The sequence below is a fragment of the Chelon labrosus genome, assembly GCF_963514085.1.
Source record: "Chelon labrosus genome assembly, chromosome: 2".
Taxonomy (NCBI): domain Eukaryota; kingdom Metazoa; phylum Chordata; class Actinopteri; order Mugiliformes; family Mugilidae; genus Chelon; species Chelon labrosus.
In genome coordinates this window covers 2,489,928-2,509,774 of record NC_140338.1, presented here as the reverse complement: position 1 = coordinate 2,509,774, position 19,847 = coordinate 2,489,928, and the positions used below count along the sequence as shown (strand labels likewise).

Below are 19,847 nucleotides of genomic sequence, written 5' to 3'. Positions count from 1 at the left end.
AAATGTTCTTCTTGGAGAGCAGTGTCTTTGTCCATCACACCATGGTTGTTCAGTGGATTCATCAACATTAACATCAGCCAATGAGAGAGAGGCCTTTAGCTGCTTAGAAGTTCCCCTGGGTTCCTCTGGGACCTCTCAGACTATTATGGAGTGATCTTTGTTGGTGGACCACTCCTGTGGAGGGGAACAGTCGTCTTCAGTCTGTCTGACTGTGGATTATTTGTGGGTTCCAAACTCTTTAGAGATGGTTCTGGAACCTTTTCCAGCCTGATGAGCAACAACAACTCTTTCTCTGAGCTCCTCAGAAAGCTCCTTTGTCCACAAACATGTGTTGTGAAGATCAGACTGAGACAAATCCCTGATTTATTGAAACTAAACCAGGAACTGAACCACACCTGAGTCTCATTACATTGATGGAAACACTTCTGAACACATGGACTCTGATTTAATCCTAGAGGAGCGCCTCTCTGATATGTAATATTGGCTCATTGTACTACATAAATACAATTATCGTAGTTTAATTTTGAAGAATTTAGTTCTCTTTGCACCTCAGCACTGTATACATAATTTATCTCAAGTTATTTTTGGACTACAATTAATTCACTGTTGAACTTTGAGTCATTCGTGGAAAGAACACAGCAACTATAATGAGGAACCTAGACATGACACAATTCTCATAATTGCACAAGAAAGTTCCACACTTCAGCTGCTCATTTTAATAAATCCCAGTTTTGCTGCAAATCCTAAAAACATGGTTTTAAAATGTGTAGAGTATCTCTTTAGATCTTTAAGAACCTTTGATTAGGACTAAAAATGTTTCTAGTTAACTACGGACTAGTTTTACCAAGAAAGAAATATAATTCTTCAGATAAATCCTTGTGGTTATGTTGCCTTAATTATTGTCAACAATGCTTTAGTTTCCTTGTGTGCGACTCTTAAATGTTTCGGTTGTTATTTGACTCACTGGCCAAAAGAAAACCCAACCAGATATTATAAACTACAATAAATGAATAATCTGACACAGAGGTTTAATTTACTGCAAGACAAAACAAGAAAAAACACAGACAAGAGGTGGAGTGTCAACAAAAAAACAAGTGTTTTTTTATTAAATTATGTAACGTTAACAACTAGAACTGAATCCAAACAGACGGGTGCTGACTGAGTCCTCTGACCCCTCATGGTACGAGCAGGCTCCTTAGACAGATCTCACTGGACAGACTTTTATCGGGTGTTCACCTGAAACAACAGACATAACACATTATTACTGACTTACACATGCAACGTAGTCAACGTCAATATACGCCACAGGCTTAAGGTTTATGGTTAAAAATCAATCCTCAATGCGGGGTGAGTTGGGGGCCTCACCACATCGTCGATCTTGAGGATGCTGCGGACCGTCTCTGTGGCCAGAGTCAGCGCGCTGATGGAGACGAGTAAAGGCTGCACCACCAGCTCCTCCAGGATGTTGGAGATTCCTCCCTGTCGCACACAGACACAACCAGTCGGTTCAATCAGTCACAGCGAAACAAACAGTCATGGCTATGGGGTGGGGGTGCCTGGTCTGGTCCAGGTGGGTGCTACATGTCTAAGTCCACACCAATGAATGCCAGGTCCAGATGTTTCCCAGCAGAACACTGAACTGTCACAAGATGGTGGTGGTCATAATGTTGTGGCTGATCGGTGTATCTAACATATGAACCGACCTTGCGGACGTTGATGCCGGCCATCTTGTCTCCCTGCGCGTGTTTGTTGCGGAGCTCCGTCACCGTGGAGATGGGGTTCAAACCGGCGTTCTCGGCGAGCGTGGAGGGGATCACCTCCAGGGCGTCGCCGTACGCCCGCACGCAGTACGCCTCCATGCCGGCGAGGGTGCGCGAGTACTCTGCCAGACGCACGGCCAGCTCGATCTCTGGAGCGCCGCCGCCGGCGATCAGAGCCCTGAGGGACAGAGGAGCAGGAGACATCAACACCACAATCAGAAACTGGACGTTAAAACTATTTTTAATTAAATCAAATGTGTGAACGCTCTCCAGCCAAGCTGCTGAAAACAACCAGGAGTGAATAAAGGGGAGCTTTCCACGGTGCTGTTCCTCTGTTTGTTACGCTCCAGCAGGACCAACCGATGCCAGAGCGCCTTTGTCAGAGGGTGAGTGTGTCCAAACAACGCGTTATATATTTAGACGCCGTATCTGTGACTGACCTCTTCTTGACCAGGCAGCGGATGACACACAGAGCGTCGTGGATGGAGCGCTCCGCCTCCTCAATCACCAGCTTGTTGGATCCCCGGACCACGATGCTCACCGTCTTTCCAGGGTTGGTGCAGCCTGTGATCTGTGAACGAGCGACAATGAAAGGTTTAATGAATCAGGACGTGTCCTTTAACTGTGAATCAGCTGTAGCATCAGCTCTGACTCCTCCAGGACCTCCTAACAGAGACCGGTACGCACCTTGACCAGTTTTCCGGAGCCGTCCAGGCTGACCTCCTCTGCCAGCTCTGCCGTGCCGAGCATCTCTGCAGTGAAGTGGTCGATGTGGGCGATGGGCTTAGTGCCGATAGTCTGGAAGAGAGCAGAGGCTTCATTTCACCAAAAGTTTTATCTGCAAACAATATGAAAACTGCTCCAACAGTAACGTATCAGGGCTAAAGGAACACTTTGATAACGCTTCAGATCTCAGTGGGAAAAAGAATCATGCCTGATATGTGTACGGACATGGACTGAGTAACGTCACCACGTTGTTGGATGGAAATGAAAATGATCAACCTACAGAGGGACAGTTTTAAAGAGATGAACTGATGCTGCAGACTCGTCTCAAAACGGTCCTCAGCCGTTTGTGTGGCCCCCACATGTTTGTATGCAGCCTGATGTCAGATGGTGTCCTGGGTCTTCTCCTCCCACGTCTGGACCAGAGCATTACACAGGCGTCAGATGGTGTTCCATTTAATTTAGGTCAGGCGAGCGTGGGGGCCAGTCACTGGTATCAAGAACTGCCTGCATGGAACCCAGGACCCCCTGCACCACCAGTAGGGTCTGACAATGGGTTTCATCGCGCCCCTCCATGGATATGCCTCCCCTCTCTAACACTCTCCACGGCTTCTCCAGACTCTTTCACGTCTGTCACATGTGCTCAGGGTGAACCTGCTCTCATCTGTGGAAAGCACAGGGCCCACTAGAGGCAGCGTTTCTGCAGGTTTGAGCAAGTGAAACTTAAGACTTTTTAAGACTTTTTAAGACCATTAAAGGTTAAATGTAAGACCTAGTGTCATTCAACTATCAGCTACCCTCTAGATGTGATTCCCACACGTCACTTTATGATGATGAGGCAGCAGAATCAGTAGAGTCTGCAGTTCGCCTCATAAGGATTGTTCAGCACGTTTCAGCTAATCAACTTTTTTTTTTACTTCCTCAATCTCCGTAAGCCACGAACGTTTTATTATCGGTTATTATAGTGTTCTGTAATATGCCGTGAGACCTGCTTTATATGGTTCTGTTTAATAAATGTATTGTGCTGAAATCCCTCCACTTCGTCTCCTGCCTTGTTACTTCATGTTGAAGCAAACGTGGCTAAGCTTCTCTCCAACTCCACGTTACAAAGCCAGCAATCATTAAACTTACATTTTGCCCATTTCCCAAGTTGACAACGAGGTTCATGTGACAGAAGAAGTCTCGAATCCAAAAGGCATAAATACATAACGTTAACAAACGTGACGATAAAATCTCCCCGCTTCGCCTGCGCCGTACGACCGTACCATACCCGGTACAGCAACACATTACAAACTGGGCTGAACACTGGATTCCACTTCCAGGTCTCATTTGTAGTTTAATTTCAGCGTACTGCTAATAGTTATATTTGATAAAGAACTACACAGAACACACGGAACTAACTGTGAATGACACTGACGCATTGGACGAAATGCGAATGAAGCGGTAAATGGACGTAAGGATTTAATACTTGAAGAAATGTAATTTAGGACCTACGATGTAAAATATGCTGGTATTTAAGACTTTTTAAAGACTTTTTTATGACTTTTTATGACTCCGCGGAAACCCTGTAGAGGATGTCGGGCTCTCAGATCAGCCTCATGAAGTCTGTTTCTGATTGTTTGGTCAGAGCTCATCCTGTTCCTCCTCACACAGAAGAGCAGACACTGGTCCTGCTCATGGGTTGAGGACCTTCTATGGTCCTGTCCAGCTCTCCTAGAGTAACTGCCTGTCTCCTGGAATCTCGTCCATGCTCTTGAGACTGTCCTGGGAGACAATGGCTGGTACTGATGGTCCATCCTGGAGGAGATGGTCTGCCTGTGTAACCTCATGCTACCAGTAGAGACACTGACTCTAGACTAAAGCAAAACTAGTGACAAACATGAGGAGGGAAAGAACGTCAGTGTCTTCCATCTGTAAATCCATTCCTGGTTTTGGGGGTCGTCGTTGTTGCCCCTCTAGTGCAGCTGAAACTGACTAACAAGCCCCTCTGCTGCTGAACTGACCTGATGCTACAGCGACGTGACGACGCTCACCTTGCAGATGAACTCGATGTCCTCCCTCTCGATGTCCTTCACCACCATGATCCTCATTTTGTTGAGGAAGTGCAGGGCGAGGTCGCTCATAGCATCTCTGTCACGGGACACGTTGTCGTCAGTACCAAACACACAGACAGCGACACCAGTTCGTTAGCTCTCGTTAGCTCCTTAGCTTAGCACGGTGGGCCTACCTGAGGATGGACTTCTGGATGAGCAGCACGGTGCAGCCGGCTTTCTTAATCTGTTTGACCATGTTGAGGATGTAGGCGCGCTCCTCCCGCAGGACGCGGTCCATCTGGGCGTAGTCTGACACCACGATCTGGTTGTCCATCTGCATCCAAACACAACACAAAAGAGGAGCTTTTAAAACTCAATAAATTTGACTCTAACATTTTAATATACATATATATTTTTGCAATAGCTTGAAGAACTTGCAAAATTATTTTTTCTTTGTACGAAATTTAGAAGACGTTGAACCAAGAGGAAGATGAAGCTTTTTGAAAAGCAGATTTTACAGAGACCTGGGTTTAACATACAACATTAACACTACAGCGGCCGGCCATGGTCTCATAACGAATCAGAAATATTTATGCACGTTTCAAACAACGTTGTTTTTCCTATTGCTCCTGAAAGCTTCTCTCTGTCTGCCCCTCGCCTGCTCTGTAATTTAACCTGACAGAGAAGCATGAGAAGACACGAGGAGCTACCTGTGTTGTTCATCAATACAATTTTAAATTACCGTGACTTTTTAAAACCCGATGTTTGTGCTCTTGATGTCTCAGACCACGGACATTCACAATTATTTAAAGAGAGTTGATCAAAACCCGGAGGAAACGACTCCAGAGCTAACGAAGACAGATTAAAAGTCAACTGTTTACTATAAACTGGATTCATTCATTCGCACCGATACTTAATTTAATCTTAATTTTGTTCATAGAATCCAGTAGTTTCTAATAGTTGGGCTTTTATTTTGACATAGAACCCTGTCAATATAAATATATTTTTTGCAGAAGCTTGAAGAACTTGACAACTTGAACTCTCAACAAATAACTGTTTGTAGAAGCTGAAACTATTTCATTGCATGTTTGAAGGATTATCTTACGTTAGTCTGAGTGAACAACTAAGTACATTAATGAAATATTCACTGCACTGAAAGTCAAGTTGACAATCTTGCACATCTTTGCCAAGGTGGTGTCTGTACTTAGTGGTACTGAGAAATAAAACGAGAAATCTCATCTTCTGCCCTCAAGGCCTGAAGGAAACGGACTAGAGAAGTGGTTTCCTCTAAAGCAGGGGCGTCAAACTCCAAACGTTTCCCTTTGTTTTAGTGCAAAGAAGAACAAGTACGTTATGAAAATGTTCGCATTTACTGTACTGTACCATTAGAAAACATGTAATTAGCAACACAACGTTTCTTAAGAATAAGAAGTACAACTTCTGTTCAGTTCTAGGTCTTAGTGTTGTGTTGTGTCCATAACTCTTACTAAAACAGTGTAAACCCAAAGAATGACAGTTCATTTTATTGAAAAATTGTAGTTAATATCTACAAAATTCACCCAGTGGGCCAGATTGGACCATGTGGCGGGCTGGTATGTTTGACACCCCTGCTCTAAAGGTTCATTGTGATAATGTTAACATAGAGAGAAGGGGACTCACGTCAGTTTTGGGAGGGGACAGGCAGAACTGGATGAGGCCGATCTTTGCCTTCTCCACGCGGCTGACCCCGGTGCTGGCCACCCTCTGGGTCAACACCAAGCCTTCCACCAGCTCACAGTCATCGATGGTCCCTCTGAAAACACAACACACGTGACCATCACCAGAAAAAAAAAAGCTTTGAAAAGATTATTTAAACAATCACAGCTAAGAAAATAAAAACAGTAAAGCAGCTCACCCAAGCTTCTTGATGATCTTGATGTTGTTCAAGTCAACGCCGGTGGCTGTGGCCGGGTCGATGACCCTCATCACGGCGTCCACGCTCATGGGCGCCAGCAGGCTGGAGTACTGGGACACCACCTTGGAGCACAGCGACGTGGTGGCGCTGTTGAGCAGCGTCTCGCGGTCGCTCAGCTGCACCGGCCGGCTCATGGCCGTCAGCACCTCCACGCCCTTATCCACGGCCTTCTGGAACGACTCCGAGATGATGGTCGGGTGGATGCCTGACCCGACGGGACGACACGTTAACAACAACCCATCAAGGAGCAGAAATACTTTATCTTTTGTTTTCTATGGTTTCAGCCAGAGATGGGACCAAGTCACACATGTGCAAGTCTCAAGTAAGTCTCAAGTCTTAACCTTCAAGTCTCAAGTAAGTCCCAAGTCTTAACCTTCAAGTCTCAAGTAAGTCTCAAGTCTTAACCTTCAAGTCTCAAGTAAGTCTCAAGTCTTAACCTTCAAGTCTCAAGTAAGTCTCAAGTCTTAACCTTCAAGTCTCAAGTAAGTCCCAAGTATTTTTTTCTTGGGCAAGTCAAGTCAAGTCAAGTCAAGTCAAGTCCTGTAGTAGGTCAAGTCAAGTCCAAGTCAAGTCACCTTACTATTGTAATTTTACCTGCAGAATCTGATCTTAAAGTGATATAAATAACTGTCAGTAAATGACAATAATTTGGATTTGCATTGTAAATACTCATGTTCAGTAAAATACATCATGGAATCAAACAAAATTGTAATAACTTCATAAAATGATTTATTTATCACCTGCCAACAGTGTTTGAAATGTTTTAAATTTTCAACATTGAGTCCATAAAACAAATAACTTATCATCCAACAGACTCCTCTCTGAACACCTCCCTCTCTCTCTCTCTCTCACACACACTGTCTTGCATAGCGCTGTTCTTCTTTTGCCATCTTGGGAATAATTCTTAAAGCCGAAAGCAATCACCCTAGGTACCCCTCCGGCTGACATGTTGATGTGATATCTCTGATCTAAGTGGGCGTGGTGTACGTAAGGTACGAGATGACCGGGCATGACTGATGATAGTGTTGTGATCCAGTCATGACACGCTATTCTCAGCCTGCGCTCCGGCTGGGTAATCAACTTTGTTTTTTAAAATAATTTATATATTTTATATTCAAACTGAAAACATGACGTGAATAACGCAAGTCATTCAAGTCATCGTGTCTCAAGTCAAGTCAAGTCCCGAGTCTTTAACTTCCAAGTCCGAGTCAAGTCTCAAGTATTTTAGTTTTTGTCAAGTCAAGTCACAAGTCATAAAAATAACGACTCGAGTCGACTCGAGTCCAACTCACCAAGTCACAAGTCCCCATGTCTAGTTTCATCAAATAAAGGAGATTTTCCATCTACAAATTAAGTCTGTTGTAGAATAAAACTGAGCAGCTGCAACTTGATGAAGAGCACTTTGGGTCTAAAACGCACCCAGCCACTAACTTCAATCAGACCTGAGTGCTCTGACTTTTTGCGTCTGCATCGTGCCTGAGCTTTTTCATGTGCAATTTAAAGTCAAATTTGCTAATCCTTCACATTTTCCCGCTCCCCTGTGTGACAAATTACAATAACGAAGATTTTACGCTTACATTTAGTTAACATAATTCATGCTTTTTTTGTCTTTTCGTCCTCTAAACCCCTCACCTTTCTGCAGCAGCTTGGAGCAGGCGTCCAGCAGCGCTCCAGCAATCACCACGACGGAGGTGGTGCCGTCTCCAGCCTCAATGTCCTGGGCCTTGGACAGTTCCACCAGCTGAAAGCCACACGGGTCAGTGTTAACGAACGTTTAACGAAGCACCGGCGTTTAGTTTTCACCACCGAGATGTTAAACCACATCGCGACGGCTCTGAGAGAACAAGCGGCGCCGTGTGGAACGTACCATTTTGGCAGCGGGGTGGAGCACCTGCATCTGCTTCAGGATGGTGGCCCCGTCGTTGGTAATGGTCACGTCACCTTTCTCATCCTGGATCTGCAACAAACAAATGAATAAAATAAATAAATAAATAAATGCACGTCGAAGGAGCTGGGAGGAGTCAAACTAAAACGCTTAAATGTGTTCACTGACCATCTTGTCCATGCCCTTTGGTCCCAGACTCGTCCTGATGGCATCTGCAACAGCTGTCAAACAAGGAAGTGATGGATCAGATCAGTGACACATTCAGCTTCTTCTGCAATAAAACTCATAATCACACATTTTCTGTGTCGATATTAAAATATGAGAATTTGTTCTTCTCTGAAAACACAAAGTATGTAAACTATTAACCGCCCACTTCAGCTTAACACATCTGAGTGTGTGTGTGGACATTAGCATCTTAGCTTCTCGCCTTATATAGCCTGCAGCAAGCTAATGCTGAGATTGTGTCGAGTCATGAGCATCTTGCAGGGAGAGCACACCAGACTCCAGCCAAAATTTTGCAAATTCTAGCCTCGCATTGTTTGCTGCTCATGCGTGTTTAGAAAGAAGCTTTAAGAGGCTAAATTTATAGGTTTATTTAAGTAAAGTTAGTGAATTTATTTGTTATTTATACACAGAACATGTTGGAATCTTTAAACATATTGAACCCTGCTCATATGTTGTGGTCATTCTCTTATATATTTCTATCTGAGAACAGGTGTTTTAATTTGGGACTTTGCTAAACGAGGTTTCGGATCCGGTTAAGCTACACTGTGAACGCTATGAATAACGGTTCCGTGCGCAGCCCAGAATGAATGAACAGAACCGGAAAGGGGATATTTAAGGCCGCAGTTTAACGGTTTGTATGAGTTTAATATAATTTATCTCACCTTTGGCGGCGGAGATGTTACTGAACCGAATCTGGGCCGGCTTGTCGCGATCCACATACGCCCCTCCTTTGTTTTTGCCTCCGCTTGAGGCTCTCATTGCCGCCATTCCTTCGGGCATCGCGACTTTATAATCGATGGGAAAATTTAAGAGGAGTCTTCAGAGCGGGACGAGCGAGCCCCCTGAGCTGAAACGCTGCGGTTCGGCGTCGGATGGACTCAGATTGAAGGTGTCGCCGCGGCCCGGAGTCAGAAGGTTCCAGAGCACCGGTTCGCTGCGGAAGGAAGAAGGACCCGGCTGTCAAACTGCGCGGCGCACGGAGATGACGTCGCAAGACAAAGGGCGTCGAGTGCCGATGTTACAGGATACATTTACGATGTTGTTTTTGTAGTTTAAAACGTTAATATTTCGCCCGTATCATATTTAAACGCTTAATTAACAATAACTGCTCAAAGTGGAGTCTCTATCTGGTTGAATAAACTCTAAATCTTCTTATTTCGCTGTCTTGGATTGATTAGCTTTGTCTGCGCGCTGTGTGTAAAGGGAAGAACATGTTTGGATGAACATGATGATAACTTCTAACTGAACTCTGTCTGCTTTCCTTCTACTAAATACATTTTTTGTGGATTAACCGACTCTTTATAAGGTAGGTTAGTTTCGCGTATTTAGAATCATTACACTGTGTTGTTTGCGTTCACGTGTTCACAATGTGGCTGTTAAATGCTGAGTGTTAGCTAACTTAGCTTAGCATGCAGAGTCTGCGAAGAAAGCGTGATTATTTGTTAGCGGTTGTTTTGAGCTCGTGGGTTAGATTACACTGGTGTGATTAAAGGTTATCATCATCCGGGATGTTTTATTTATTTATGTGGGGCTGGAACTTCTGCAACTAATATCTTGTGGTCTGTTTTACTCTGGCATTTAAAAAAAAACTCATTTATTTTTGCTACACAATGCAAGTATTATTGTATTATTGTATTTTATTTGTAGGATATAAGTAGGATGCAGCTTGACACAGACATAAACATAAAAACACTTTAGGAACAACTAAAAAAAATACATGAAGAACAGCACAAGGTGTTGACCTGGTCTCCAAAATCACTAGATCCCAAACCTCAGAAGCCCCATGTCCATTCTCTGATGAGTCAGACCTGCACAATATTAGGAAGGTGGTCATAATGTTATGGCTGATTGTGCTCCTCCTCCTGCAGCCTCTAGCCATGCTGCCGCTGAAGGAGAAGGATAAACCCATCGTCCAGAAGCTGCTGTCCGCAGGCTGCTGCGCTCGCTGCATCCTCAGGTTCTGCTGTGTCAGCGTTCAGGCCGCCTACCGACGACCCCAACAGGTAGGACTGTGTTCAGGACGCGCAGACGCCCTCTGTCCCTGTTTAGTTTGGAAATTGCCTCCGCGTGCGAGACGTTTTAAACGTGCGTCTTCCACAGGAAACGCTCAAGGAACTCCAAGCTTTCGTCGCAGACAGAGAAAACGGTAAATGTCAAGATCCAGCGGCGTCGAGTACGGAGCCTGAAGCTGCAGCAGAACAGGAAACACCTGACGACCCGCCCTGCAAGAGAGCTAAACTGGAGCCTGGCGGGACGGACGCTGGGTCCGAGGGAGACGCCGCCGCCCCCGCTGTGGTCAGACCGAAGGACGAGGGGTCACCCGTGTGTGTGGTGTGTTTGGGAATCCTGCAGGAACACTGTGGCCCTGTCCAGGCTGCAAAGGTGTGTGTGTGTGTGTGTGTGTGTGTGTGTGTGTGTGTGTGTGTGTGTGTGTGTGTGTGTGTGTGTGTGTGTGTGTGTGTGTGTGTGTGTGTGTGCTGTAAAATGTTAATTACCAGCGTCACAACAGTTTAGTTTGATGTGAACCTGTTTCTGGTGTTTTTTTTTCACAGATGGCAGAAACGGTGAAGGCAGAAAAATATGAGTTTGACACGCTGGTGTTGTCTGTGTCTCTGCCTGCTCAGCTGTGTGTACGAGAGGTCAGTGTGTGTCCGTGTGAGGCAAATTCATCAACACATTTCCCCAAGTTTGTATTCATATACTTATATATACCTGTATTTACTAGAATAGGATTGTTACTGGAGTAAAATCTGCTTACACTTGTATTTTTTTAATTCCTGCAGCACTCCTGTTGGCTCCACGTGAAGAAGGAAGTGAGGTAAGTGTGTGTGTGTGTGTGTGTGTGTGCGCATGTGTGTGTGTGTTCAGTCAGGATTAACATGGAGACAAATATAAAAAAAAACGGTTGGACTGACGCTCCGCCTCCGTTCCCTCCAGAGAGAAGGGCTTGGTGCAGGACAAGGACGACGTCATCCAGGTGAAGGAGGCCTTCAAGTGGATCATGCAGGGCCTGGTTTCCAAGGAGCTGGGAGGCGTCGCCGTGGTTACCAGGGTAGGCGACGTCCGAGCACGAAAAAAAAAAGAAGGGAAGGGAAGGGGAGGATGCTGTCAGGTTGAGTTGAGTTGAAGGCCGTGGTGTGTTTTAAGGAATGATTTATTACAGAGTCCGTTCGAGGTCGGCGTGGAGTTCACCCACTCGGAGACGGACGCCGACTGCCACTTCCTGTGAGTCCTGAACTCTCTTTAAGCTCTGATTTCACTTTTACATAAATGTAGAAGAGAAAACAAACTTATGTGTTGTTCCAAATTGAAAGACAAACTAAGTGTATTTCAAAAACTGGCGCAACAGGTTCTATAATCTGGGACAAAATAAGCACAATTCATTTGTTTATTTGGCTCAAAACTCACCTTTCTTGATCCTCTGACTCAGGTGTGTGACGTATTTTGTGATTTGTTCTAAATAAACAAGTGAAATGTGAATATTTTGTCGTGCATTTTTAATTTATACGTCCCAACACCTCAGGAATCTTTACAATCAAATATAAGTAAAACAGGAACAAGATGATGATGATGAAGATGTTTTGCCTTGTGTTCTTCCTCCAGAGCGACAACGTGTCCCGACTGCTTCAAAGCCACCAAGAACAAACAGGTGAGGAGCGAGTGACGTGAGCAGTTAATCAGAAAGATGGAAGCTAAAGTAAAATGTTGCACCAAAGAACCAATTAAAAATAAATAAATAAATAAATGGAGGATTCAGTTTTTAATCTGCAGTTAAAAGAGCAGGTGAGGAGCCCAGTGGATCATCGGTTCACTAAAGATGAAGCCCGTACTACCGTGACACGTCAGTCCAGAAATGACGACTCTTTAAGCATGCTAACGCTAACGCTAGCAGAGGAACGGTCCAAATCTTCTGGACAGCAGTCAGTTAACAACTTCACCAAACGTCCTGTGGTAACAGAGAGAAGGAGGCTGCACATCAACTATCTGATAAAGTTATTAGACCTTTAGCTGCTACACTATCCCATCTAACAACACGCTGTGGAGTACTATTAAATGCTACTGATGGTGCTGAGGTGCTGCCTGTTTTTATACAGGCTATACATATCTGCAGCTCACAGTATGTAGCACATGAGCTGTCTGTTCTCAGCAGATGATTCAGGTCAACAATAGAGATTTATTACTTTCTACTGGGTTTTTATTAGTGACGTCATCAGAGACTAGTCGACTTTAAATAATCTGAATTTGTGCATAAAACACAGCCGACATCACAGGTTTTCATTTATTCTGGCAGCAACAACCACGTTTGATCACAAAAACGTCTTTGTTGATGAATCTTGTTTTATGGAGAAGCTGCAGCGTTCAAGACGCCAGCGCCACCTACTGTTAAACTAAACACTAACAGCTGCCGGTCTGAGAGCGTGACAGTCCGTGCAGAGATATGTAAATGAGTTTAGAGTCAGATGTGACTCTGCTCTTCTCTCCTCAGTCTGTGTTCACCAGGATGGCCGTGGTCAAAGCTCTGGAAAAGATATCTGACGCCAAATTTCTGAAGTAAGTTCACGTCCACCTTTACGTCACATCTCCATCTGTTTACTCCACCACTGACCTGTTTTTATTTGTTTATAAATCTTATTTCCTCCAGACACTACCCCTGTCCTCCAACGCAGCCGACCGCCAGCTGCAGCCCTCAGGACGTCCAGTGTCTCCGCACGTCCGTCTTTATAGCAGGTACTCTAACAACACATTCAGATATTTAGAGAGAGTTTGTAGAGTCTGCATGTTCTCCCTGTGTCTGCGTGGGTTCTCTCCAGGTTCTCCAGCTTCCTCCCACCGTCCAGAGACATGCTGGTTAGGTTCATCATCCGTCATGATTTCACTGTTCTGATGGTTTTGACCTTTTTTTTCAGTGAATAGGTCAGAGACATCTGGACTGTACATCCTCACATCTGTCCAGACTTTAATTTATAACACAGCCTTCATCATTCTTAAGTGAAAAGAGAAGAAAAAAAGCTGTGAATTAAACTAAACCCTTAAAAAAAAATAAGGGACGTGGCCGAATCACTTGGGATTAAAATCACAGACGATCTCCGCAATTATTACAAATCACTAGAGGTCCAAGGTCAGACCGGTCCTAATTCGTGATTTCTGCTCCTGACGTCCAGGAAGGTACAACAAGTTCTGCCGCAGTCTTCCTCAGACTCCCTGGGTGATCGACGGGGAGAGGAGGATGGAGTCGTCGGTGGAGGAGCTCATCGCGGCGCCCATCCTGACGGCGTTCGGGGCTGACGGTGAGTCCACGGTTCACGCCGCAGAGGAGCTGCAGCCGTTATGTCCTGACATGAAGTCTTAGAAACACGAACTGAAACCAGCGGCCTGGTCCTGAGGCTGATGGTCGGGGGTCCTGTGGGGGTGGAGATGGAGACGCTGCACTGATGAAGGAGGGTTCAGCACCTTCAAAATGTTAAATCTGAGGTTTCCTTCGTCAAAGAGTTTCTGTAACGAGCTTTAACGTTGAACACCAAACCACTGAATCACTTCTGGAGAGAAATAATGGATTTAACCTGGATACAGATTCACACTCTGACTCTAGATGTTTTAGTCACGACAATGAAATGTGATGATCCTCTTTTCTTTTTTTATTTCCCGTGTTACAGGATTTAATTTCTCCTCGTCCGGCAGAGAAGACGTTGACGTCCGGACTCTTGGAAACGGTAAGACGTTCAAATCATTTTCGTTTTCATCTCTAACTGTGACGTTTTGTGTGAAGTTTTGTTGTTTTGTTTTGCAGGACGACCGTTCGCCATGGAGCTGCTGAATCCTCACAGATCCAGATTCAGCGACGTGGAGATGAAGCAGCTGCAGGAGGTGCTGGACGTCTCCACTAACTCTAAACGTCTCAGCTGCTACAGGCGGCGTAGTGAACATGGAAATACGTTTAGACCTGAACGGAACCAAGAAAAGCCATTAATCCATTAACGTTAGACGTCGTCCTTTCTCTCTTATCCACCAGATTATTGTGATGGATTAAACTTGTGTCTGAACTCAGGAGCTGTAGCTCTGCTGCAATCAGCACAGCAGCAACACTTCTGCTTATTTCTGCCTCCAGAGTAAATGGGTTTAAATAAAACCTCCTCTCTGTTGGAGAGAAGAATAAAATAAGATGAGACTTTAACAATCCGCGTTAGGTTTGGTGAGAAAGTAGTTAAATAAGTAGAGTTATGTCCAGGAGGAGTACTGCTGCTAAAAACAAATGATGCACAGAAATGACGACGAGTAAGAAAAACACGCTTGTTTCACTGGAGAAAAGACCAAAAAAAATAAATGATAAAATAAAACATAAGCACATTTCCTGAGATACAGAGAGATATATTGTCCAAATAATAAAAAATGAAATAAAAAAGAAAAAGATAAGAAAGAATATAAGAAAAAATAAGAAAAAGATAAAAGAGAAAAAAGATGGAATATAAAAAAATAAGAAAATCTAAGAAAAATATGAGAAAAAAATAAAATAAAAAATAAAAAAGATAAAGAATATAAGAAAAAAATAAAAAATGAAATAAAAAGATAAGAAAGAATATAAGAAAAAAGGATTATAAGGAAAAAGTACGGAAAAGATAAAGAGTATAAGAAAAAGATGAGAAAAAATAAAAAAATGAAATAAATAAAAAGATAAAAAAATAAGAAAAACAATATATGAAAAAATAAAAAATATAAAAAGGTAGAAATAATAAGTAAAAAATAAGAAAAAATAAAAGATAAAAATAAAATAAAAAAGAATATAAGGAAAAAAAATAAGGAAAAGATACGAAAAAATAGAAAAGACAAACGATAAGTAAAAAAGACAAGATGGGATAAGAAAAAAAAACAGGATAAAAGATAAAATAAGCTAACCCTTTATTTTTCACCACAGTGTTGCAGCAGCGCTTTCAAGATATATTTTAATTAAATATAAAAGCTTACATCCTTGTTTTTTTTTTTGTTCTAGACCATCAACAAGTCTTCCGACAAAATCAGAGTGAGGGACCTGCAGATCGTTTCGAGGTGAGAACTAGACGAGAGCGTCTGTGGCCGTTAAAGCGTCTGATCAGGCTGAGGCCTCACTGTCCCGTGTGTTGATCCACAGAGAGGCCATGAGTCGGATGAAGGAGGGGGAGGAGGAGAAGACCAAGACGTACACGGCGCTGGTCTGGACCCTGAAACCCATCCAGACGGAAGACATCGCCTTCATCGACGACATCAAGGTCACCGACGCACGCCGGCCTGTCTTTATCAGATTAGAGTCTGACACGGTTAACGGAGAATAAACCCTCATTAAGATGCACAGACTGATGCAGGACACAACCAACCAACAGTTATTAGAGACATTAGAAAGATGGATTATACAGGAAAATACACCAATATTACATATCAGAGAGGAGCTCCTCTAGGATCCAATCAGAGTCCACGTGTTCAGAAGTGTTTCCATCAATGTAATGAGACTCAGGTGTGGTTCAGTTCCTGGTTTAGTTTCAATAAATCAGGGATTTGTCTCAGTCTGATCTTCACAACACATGTTTGTGGACAAAGGAGCTTTCTGAGGAGCTCAGAGAAAGAGTTGTTGTTGCTCATCAGGCTGGAAAAGGTTCCAGAACCATCTCTAAAGAGTTTGGAACCCACATTTCTAAACATCATGTGGACAAGATAGAAGACTATTGGGACAATGTTTAGTGGACAGATGAGACCAAAGTAGAATAGTTTGGTTTAAATGAGATGAAACAACACTGCATCATTCCAGCATCAGAACCTCATCCCTCCATCAAACATGGGGGGTGCTAATGTCCTGGTTTGGGCCTGTTCTGCTGCATCTGGACCAGGACGGCTTGTCCTCATTGATGGACTGGCTCATTGTCCTGAGTAAACCAAGACACGTGTATAATATTAACGTGTCTTTCTTTGTCTACTTTCAGGACTTGTGTTAAAATCTTCTGATGTTTTGAGACACAAATACTTTAAAAAATAACGAGTCTGTCTGTTTGTCTCTTCAGGATCTGACTCTGGACCAGAAGACTCCTCTGAGGGTTTTGCACCGGCGGGCGCTGGCCGTCCGACAGAGAGTCATCCACAGCATGAACGCCCGCTTCCTGGACCCCCACCACTTCTACCTGGGGCTGAAGACGCAGGCTGGGACGTATCCTCACTGTAAATCTCCCGTTTTAACCGTGTAGTCAAAGTTATGGCCCGAACCTTGTGGCTGTACCTGAACGCAGCATCGGGCGGTGACAGGTTTGTTTTGGTATTTTACTGAGAATAAGTGAACAGCTGAAAGTAGATTCTGGTTCAGACTTCAGAAAGAAAGTTACAGAACCACGTAAGAGTATGTTCTACATTTCTGCGTAAAAAATGACTGAAAGCATCAGCAGGAAGGAGACGAAGAGAACACAATCAAACACATGAGATAGAACATTATGCTTTTGTGTTTGTTAAAATATAAGAAAAAAGATAATAAAAATAATAAAAAAATGAAATAAAAAAAGATAAGGAAGAATATAAGTAAAAATAAGAAAAAAATAAAATAAAAACTAAAAAGATAGAAAGAAAATATAAGAAAAAATAAAAGAATATAAGAAACAACATAAGAAAAAGATGAGAAAAAAATAAAAAAATGAAATAAAAAATGAAAAGATAAAAATATAAGAAAAAATTATAAATAATATAAGAAAAAATAATAATAAAATATGAAATAAAAAAAATATATATATATAATAAAAAATAAGAAAAACAAAGAATATATGAAAAAATAAGACTAAAATAAAATAAAAAATAAAAAGTTTAGTAGAAAATATAAGAAAAAGATGAGAAATAAAAAAATGAAATAAAAAATAAAAATATAAAAAATGATAAAATATGAAATAAAAAATAAAAATAAATAATATAATAAAAATAAGAAAAACAAAGAATATATGAAAAAAAATAAAAAAATAAAAGATAGAAAGATTAAGTAAAAAAATAAGAAAAAGATAAAAAAAATATGAGGAAAAAATAAGGAAAAGATACGAAAAAATATAAGAAAAGACAAACAACAAGTAAAAAGATAAGATGGGATAAGAAGATAAAATGAGATTAAAAAAAACAGGATAAAAGATAAAATAAGCTAACTCTTTATTACAGGTTTGTTTTGGTATTATTTAAGAGTATTTTCTACATTTCTGCTTAAAAAATGACTCAAAACTTCAGCAGAAAGTCGACAAAGTGAACACAATCAAACACATGAGATAGAACATTATGCTTTTGTGTTTGTTCAGGGAATAAAATGAATCATTAGATCACATCTGTGAGCTGATAAACTAAGTGTCTCTGCTGTTTCCTCCTGGTGCATCAGTAACACATTTCCGGTAACTGCTGATCAGTCGTCTTCACTTTCTGAACACACGCTGTTTTTCCTTCTCTTCCACGTGTTTTTTTTTTTTTTTTACATCGCTCTAAAATGCGGTTTAAAACGTTTTGTGTCTAAATAAATAAAAAAGCTCCTTAATTCCTCGACAACAGTTACGTCAAAGAGTTCATCCACGGAGACTTTGGTCGCACGAAACCCAACCTGTGTCAGCTGCTGAAGACGGACACGGACATCCTGGAGCTGGACGTGGAGGTGGGACACGGGGACACAGGGACACATATGGTGGCCCTGAAGGTCAAAACACAGCGACGTTTCAGATTACAGAACCTGATTGGACAGAACCCGCGCTAGAATATCAGCTGATGTGATCGGTTGTTTCGCTTTGTGATTGGTCAGCTACGTGGACGTGTAGACACCGGGATGAGTCCTGAAAGCAGACATGTCCTGTCCACAGTGTGGAAAGAAGTACGAGTCGTTGCCAAGTGTCTGCATGTCTCACAGAAAGACATTGGCAGAGGGGACGCATGATGAGGACGTAGTTGCCCCGTCTCCTCAGTCCTAACTCCTTCAACCGTGCTTTCAGGGTCCAGAGGGACGTGTTTTGACCTTCAGGGCCACCGTAGAAACATCTGTAGAGCAGCAGACGAGGGAACAGATTCTGAAACTGTCAGAATATGAAACATTTCTGCAAGATTTCTGTCTAACTCGTGTCTCCTGTCTCAGTCTGTGGACGTGGACTGGCCTCCCGCCATCCCAGAGTGAACGCCGCCACGCCACGCCACGCCACGCAGACGCTGACCTCTTCCTGAGACCCGGGTGGTTTCGTCGGCAGCCGGATGCCTCCTGCAGGACGCCTCCTGCAGGACGACGGCGGACAACCGGACGGGTTCAGAGTCGTTGCCGACGACGGAAACGACGTCAAACGTTGTGGGATTAGTTTAAAAACTGTTGAGATGTCCTGTTCTTACGTCTAAATGTGAAGCAGCTCAGACTTATCCAGGAGTTTATTTCCATCTTCATCTGTGACCTCGTTTGAGTCAGTAGAAAGTTGAACAGAAGTTTAGTTTGTGTTTAATTCGTTTCATCAGATAGCTGAGATTTGACGCCACAAAAAAAGACGTTTTCTTCCGTCAGAAGACGACTGGACGTTTGAGGCTTTCAGCATGTGTTTAGTGTTAGATGAATAAACAGATCTGGAGCGCTTCAAACATTATTACATTATTTTTGCCTTTTGGTCGGAAAAGAAAAGCTGGTTCTGTTTTTACTCAGGCAACGATGAACGTAATAGAATTTACAGTCGTTGAGTTTAATAATTAATTGATTGTCCCTTTGATAAAAACAATAAATAAAATGGTCAGATGAGATAAGAATAATAAAAAGTTTACGGCCGTAGGATGACACCACATCATTTATGCTTTAAACTGGAAAATAGGGAATAATATAAAAGCCATGTAGGTCAGTACTGAGGTCACAGGTGAGGGTTTCTGAATGTTATCAAAGTTTTTTTTGTTTTTCGTTTCCCAGAGGAGACGTTTCAGAGCCATGTGTGTTCAACAATAAAGAGACTGAAATCAGCTCCACACAAAACATGACTTGTCTTTTTGTTTGAAATGAGGGCGTCCTGTTGTTAGTAGGGGGGATCTTTGAGGGGAGGGGCCTCTGTGGATCATCCCACAGATACTTGATCAGTTTGGGATCTAGTGAATTTGGAGGCCAGGTCAACACCTTGTGCTGTTCTTCATGTTTTTTTTGAGTTTTTCCTAAAGTGTTTTTGCCACCTCGACCAGACCAGGCACCCCCACCCCATTGCTATGCGGTGGGGGTGCCTGGCCTGGTCCCACGTTATCGGGCCCACGTTATCTCGAGTTCTACTGGTGGTTCTCCGACCACATTT

General features: G+C 42.9%; 2 protein-coding genes across 3 annotated transcripts; one reads left to right on the top strand and one right to left on the bottom strand.

The window, feature by feature from the left end:
- Nucleotides 1-1,072: 1,072 nt before the first annotated feature.
- On the bottom strand, nt 1,073-9,511 carry cct4 (chaperonin containing TCP1, subunit 4 (delta)). The gene is made up of 13 exons (XM_084564369.1): nt 9,243-9,511; nt 8,524-8,576; nt 8,338-8,427; nt 8,103-8,211; nt 6,411-6,675; nt 6,176-6,308; nt 4,711-4,850; nt 4,517-4,613; nt 2,448-2,558; nt 2,201-2,331; nt 1,704-1,938; nt 1,366-1,479; nt 1,073-1,236 (listed from the first exon to the last, which is right to left on the bottom strand). The coding sequence occupies exons 1-13, from the start codon at nt 9,358-9,360 to the stop codon at nt 1,222-1,224; spliced, it is 1,611 nt and encodes a 536-aa protein (XP_084420495.1). The 5' UTR covers nt 9,361-9,511; the 3' UTR covers nt 1,073-1,221.
- Nucleotides 9,197-19,534, top strand: pus10 (pseudouridine synthase 10). 2 transcript variants are annotated; one of them, XM_084564348.1, is made up of 18 exons: nt 9,197-9,211; nt 10,449-10,583; nt 10,681-10,962; nt 11,133-11,219; nt 11,364-11,398; nt 11,518-11,632; nt 11,744-11,805; nt 12,184-12,229; nt 13,067-13,131; nt 13,223-13,308; nt 13,743-13,868; nt 14,235-14,291; nt 14,369-14,445; nt 15,566-15,621; nt 15,704-15,821; nt 16,605-16,747; nt 18,106-18,205; nt 18,677-19,534. In XM_084564348.1, the coding sequence occupies exons 2-18, from the start codon at nt 10,458-10,460 to the stop codon at nt 18,713-18,715; spliced, it is 1,620 nt and encodes a 539-aa protein (XP_084420474.1). In that variant the 5' UTR covers nt 9,197-9,211; nt 10,449-10,457; the 3' UTR covers nt 18,716-19,534. The 2 variants fall into 2 exon arrangements, with proteins under 2 accessions (XP_084420474.1, XP_084420473.1); XM_084564347.1 differs by lacking the exon at nt 9,197-9,211 and adding an exon at nt 9,634-9,886.
- Nucleotides 19,535-19,847: the final 313 nt, after the last annotated feature.

Excerpts from the sequence above, each read along its gene's own strand:
- cct4 (XM_084564369.1), bottom strand. The coding sequence starts at position 9,360 with ATGCCCGAAGGAATGGCGGCAATGAGAGCCTCAAGCGGAGGCAAAAAC. Across the intron at positions 4,614-4,710 it reads ATCCAGAAGTCCATCCTCAG|AGATGCTATGAGCGACCTCG; the intron begins GTAGGCCCACCG and ends GTCCCGTGACAG. Across the intron at positions 2,332-2,447 it reads GCTCCGGAAAACTGGTCAAG|ATCACAGGCTGCACCAACCC; the intron begins GTGCGTACCGGT and ends GCTCGTTCACAG.
- pus10 (XM_084564348.1), top strand. The coding sequence starts at position 10,458 with ATGCTGCCGCTGAAGGAGAAGGATAAACCCATCGTCCAGAAGCTGCTG. Across the intron at positions 11,220-11,363 it reads CTCAGCTGTGTGTACGAGAG|CACTCCTGTTGGCTCCACGT; the intron begins GTCAGTGTGTGT and ends TAATTCCTGCAG. Across the intron at positions 13,132-13,222 it reads TCTGACGCCAAATTTCTGAA|ACACTACCCCTGTCCTCCAA; the intron begins GTAAGTTCACGT and ends TATTTCCTCCAG.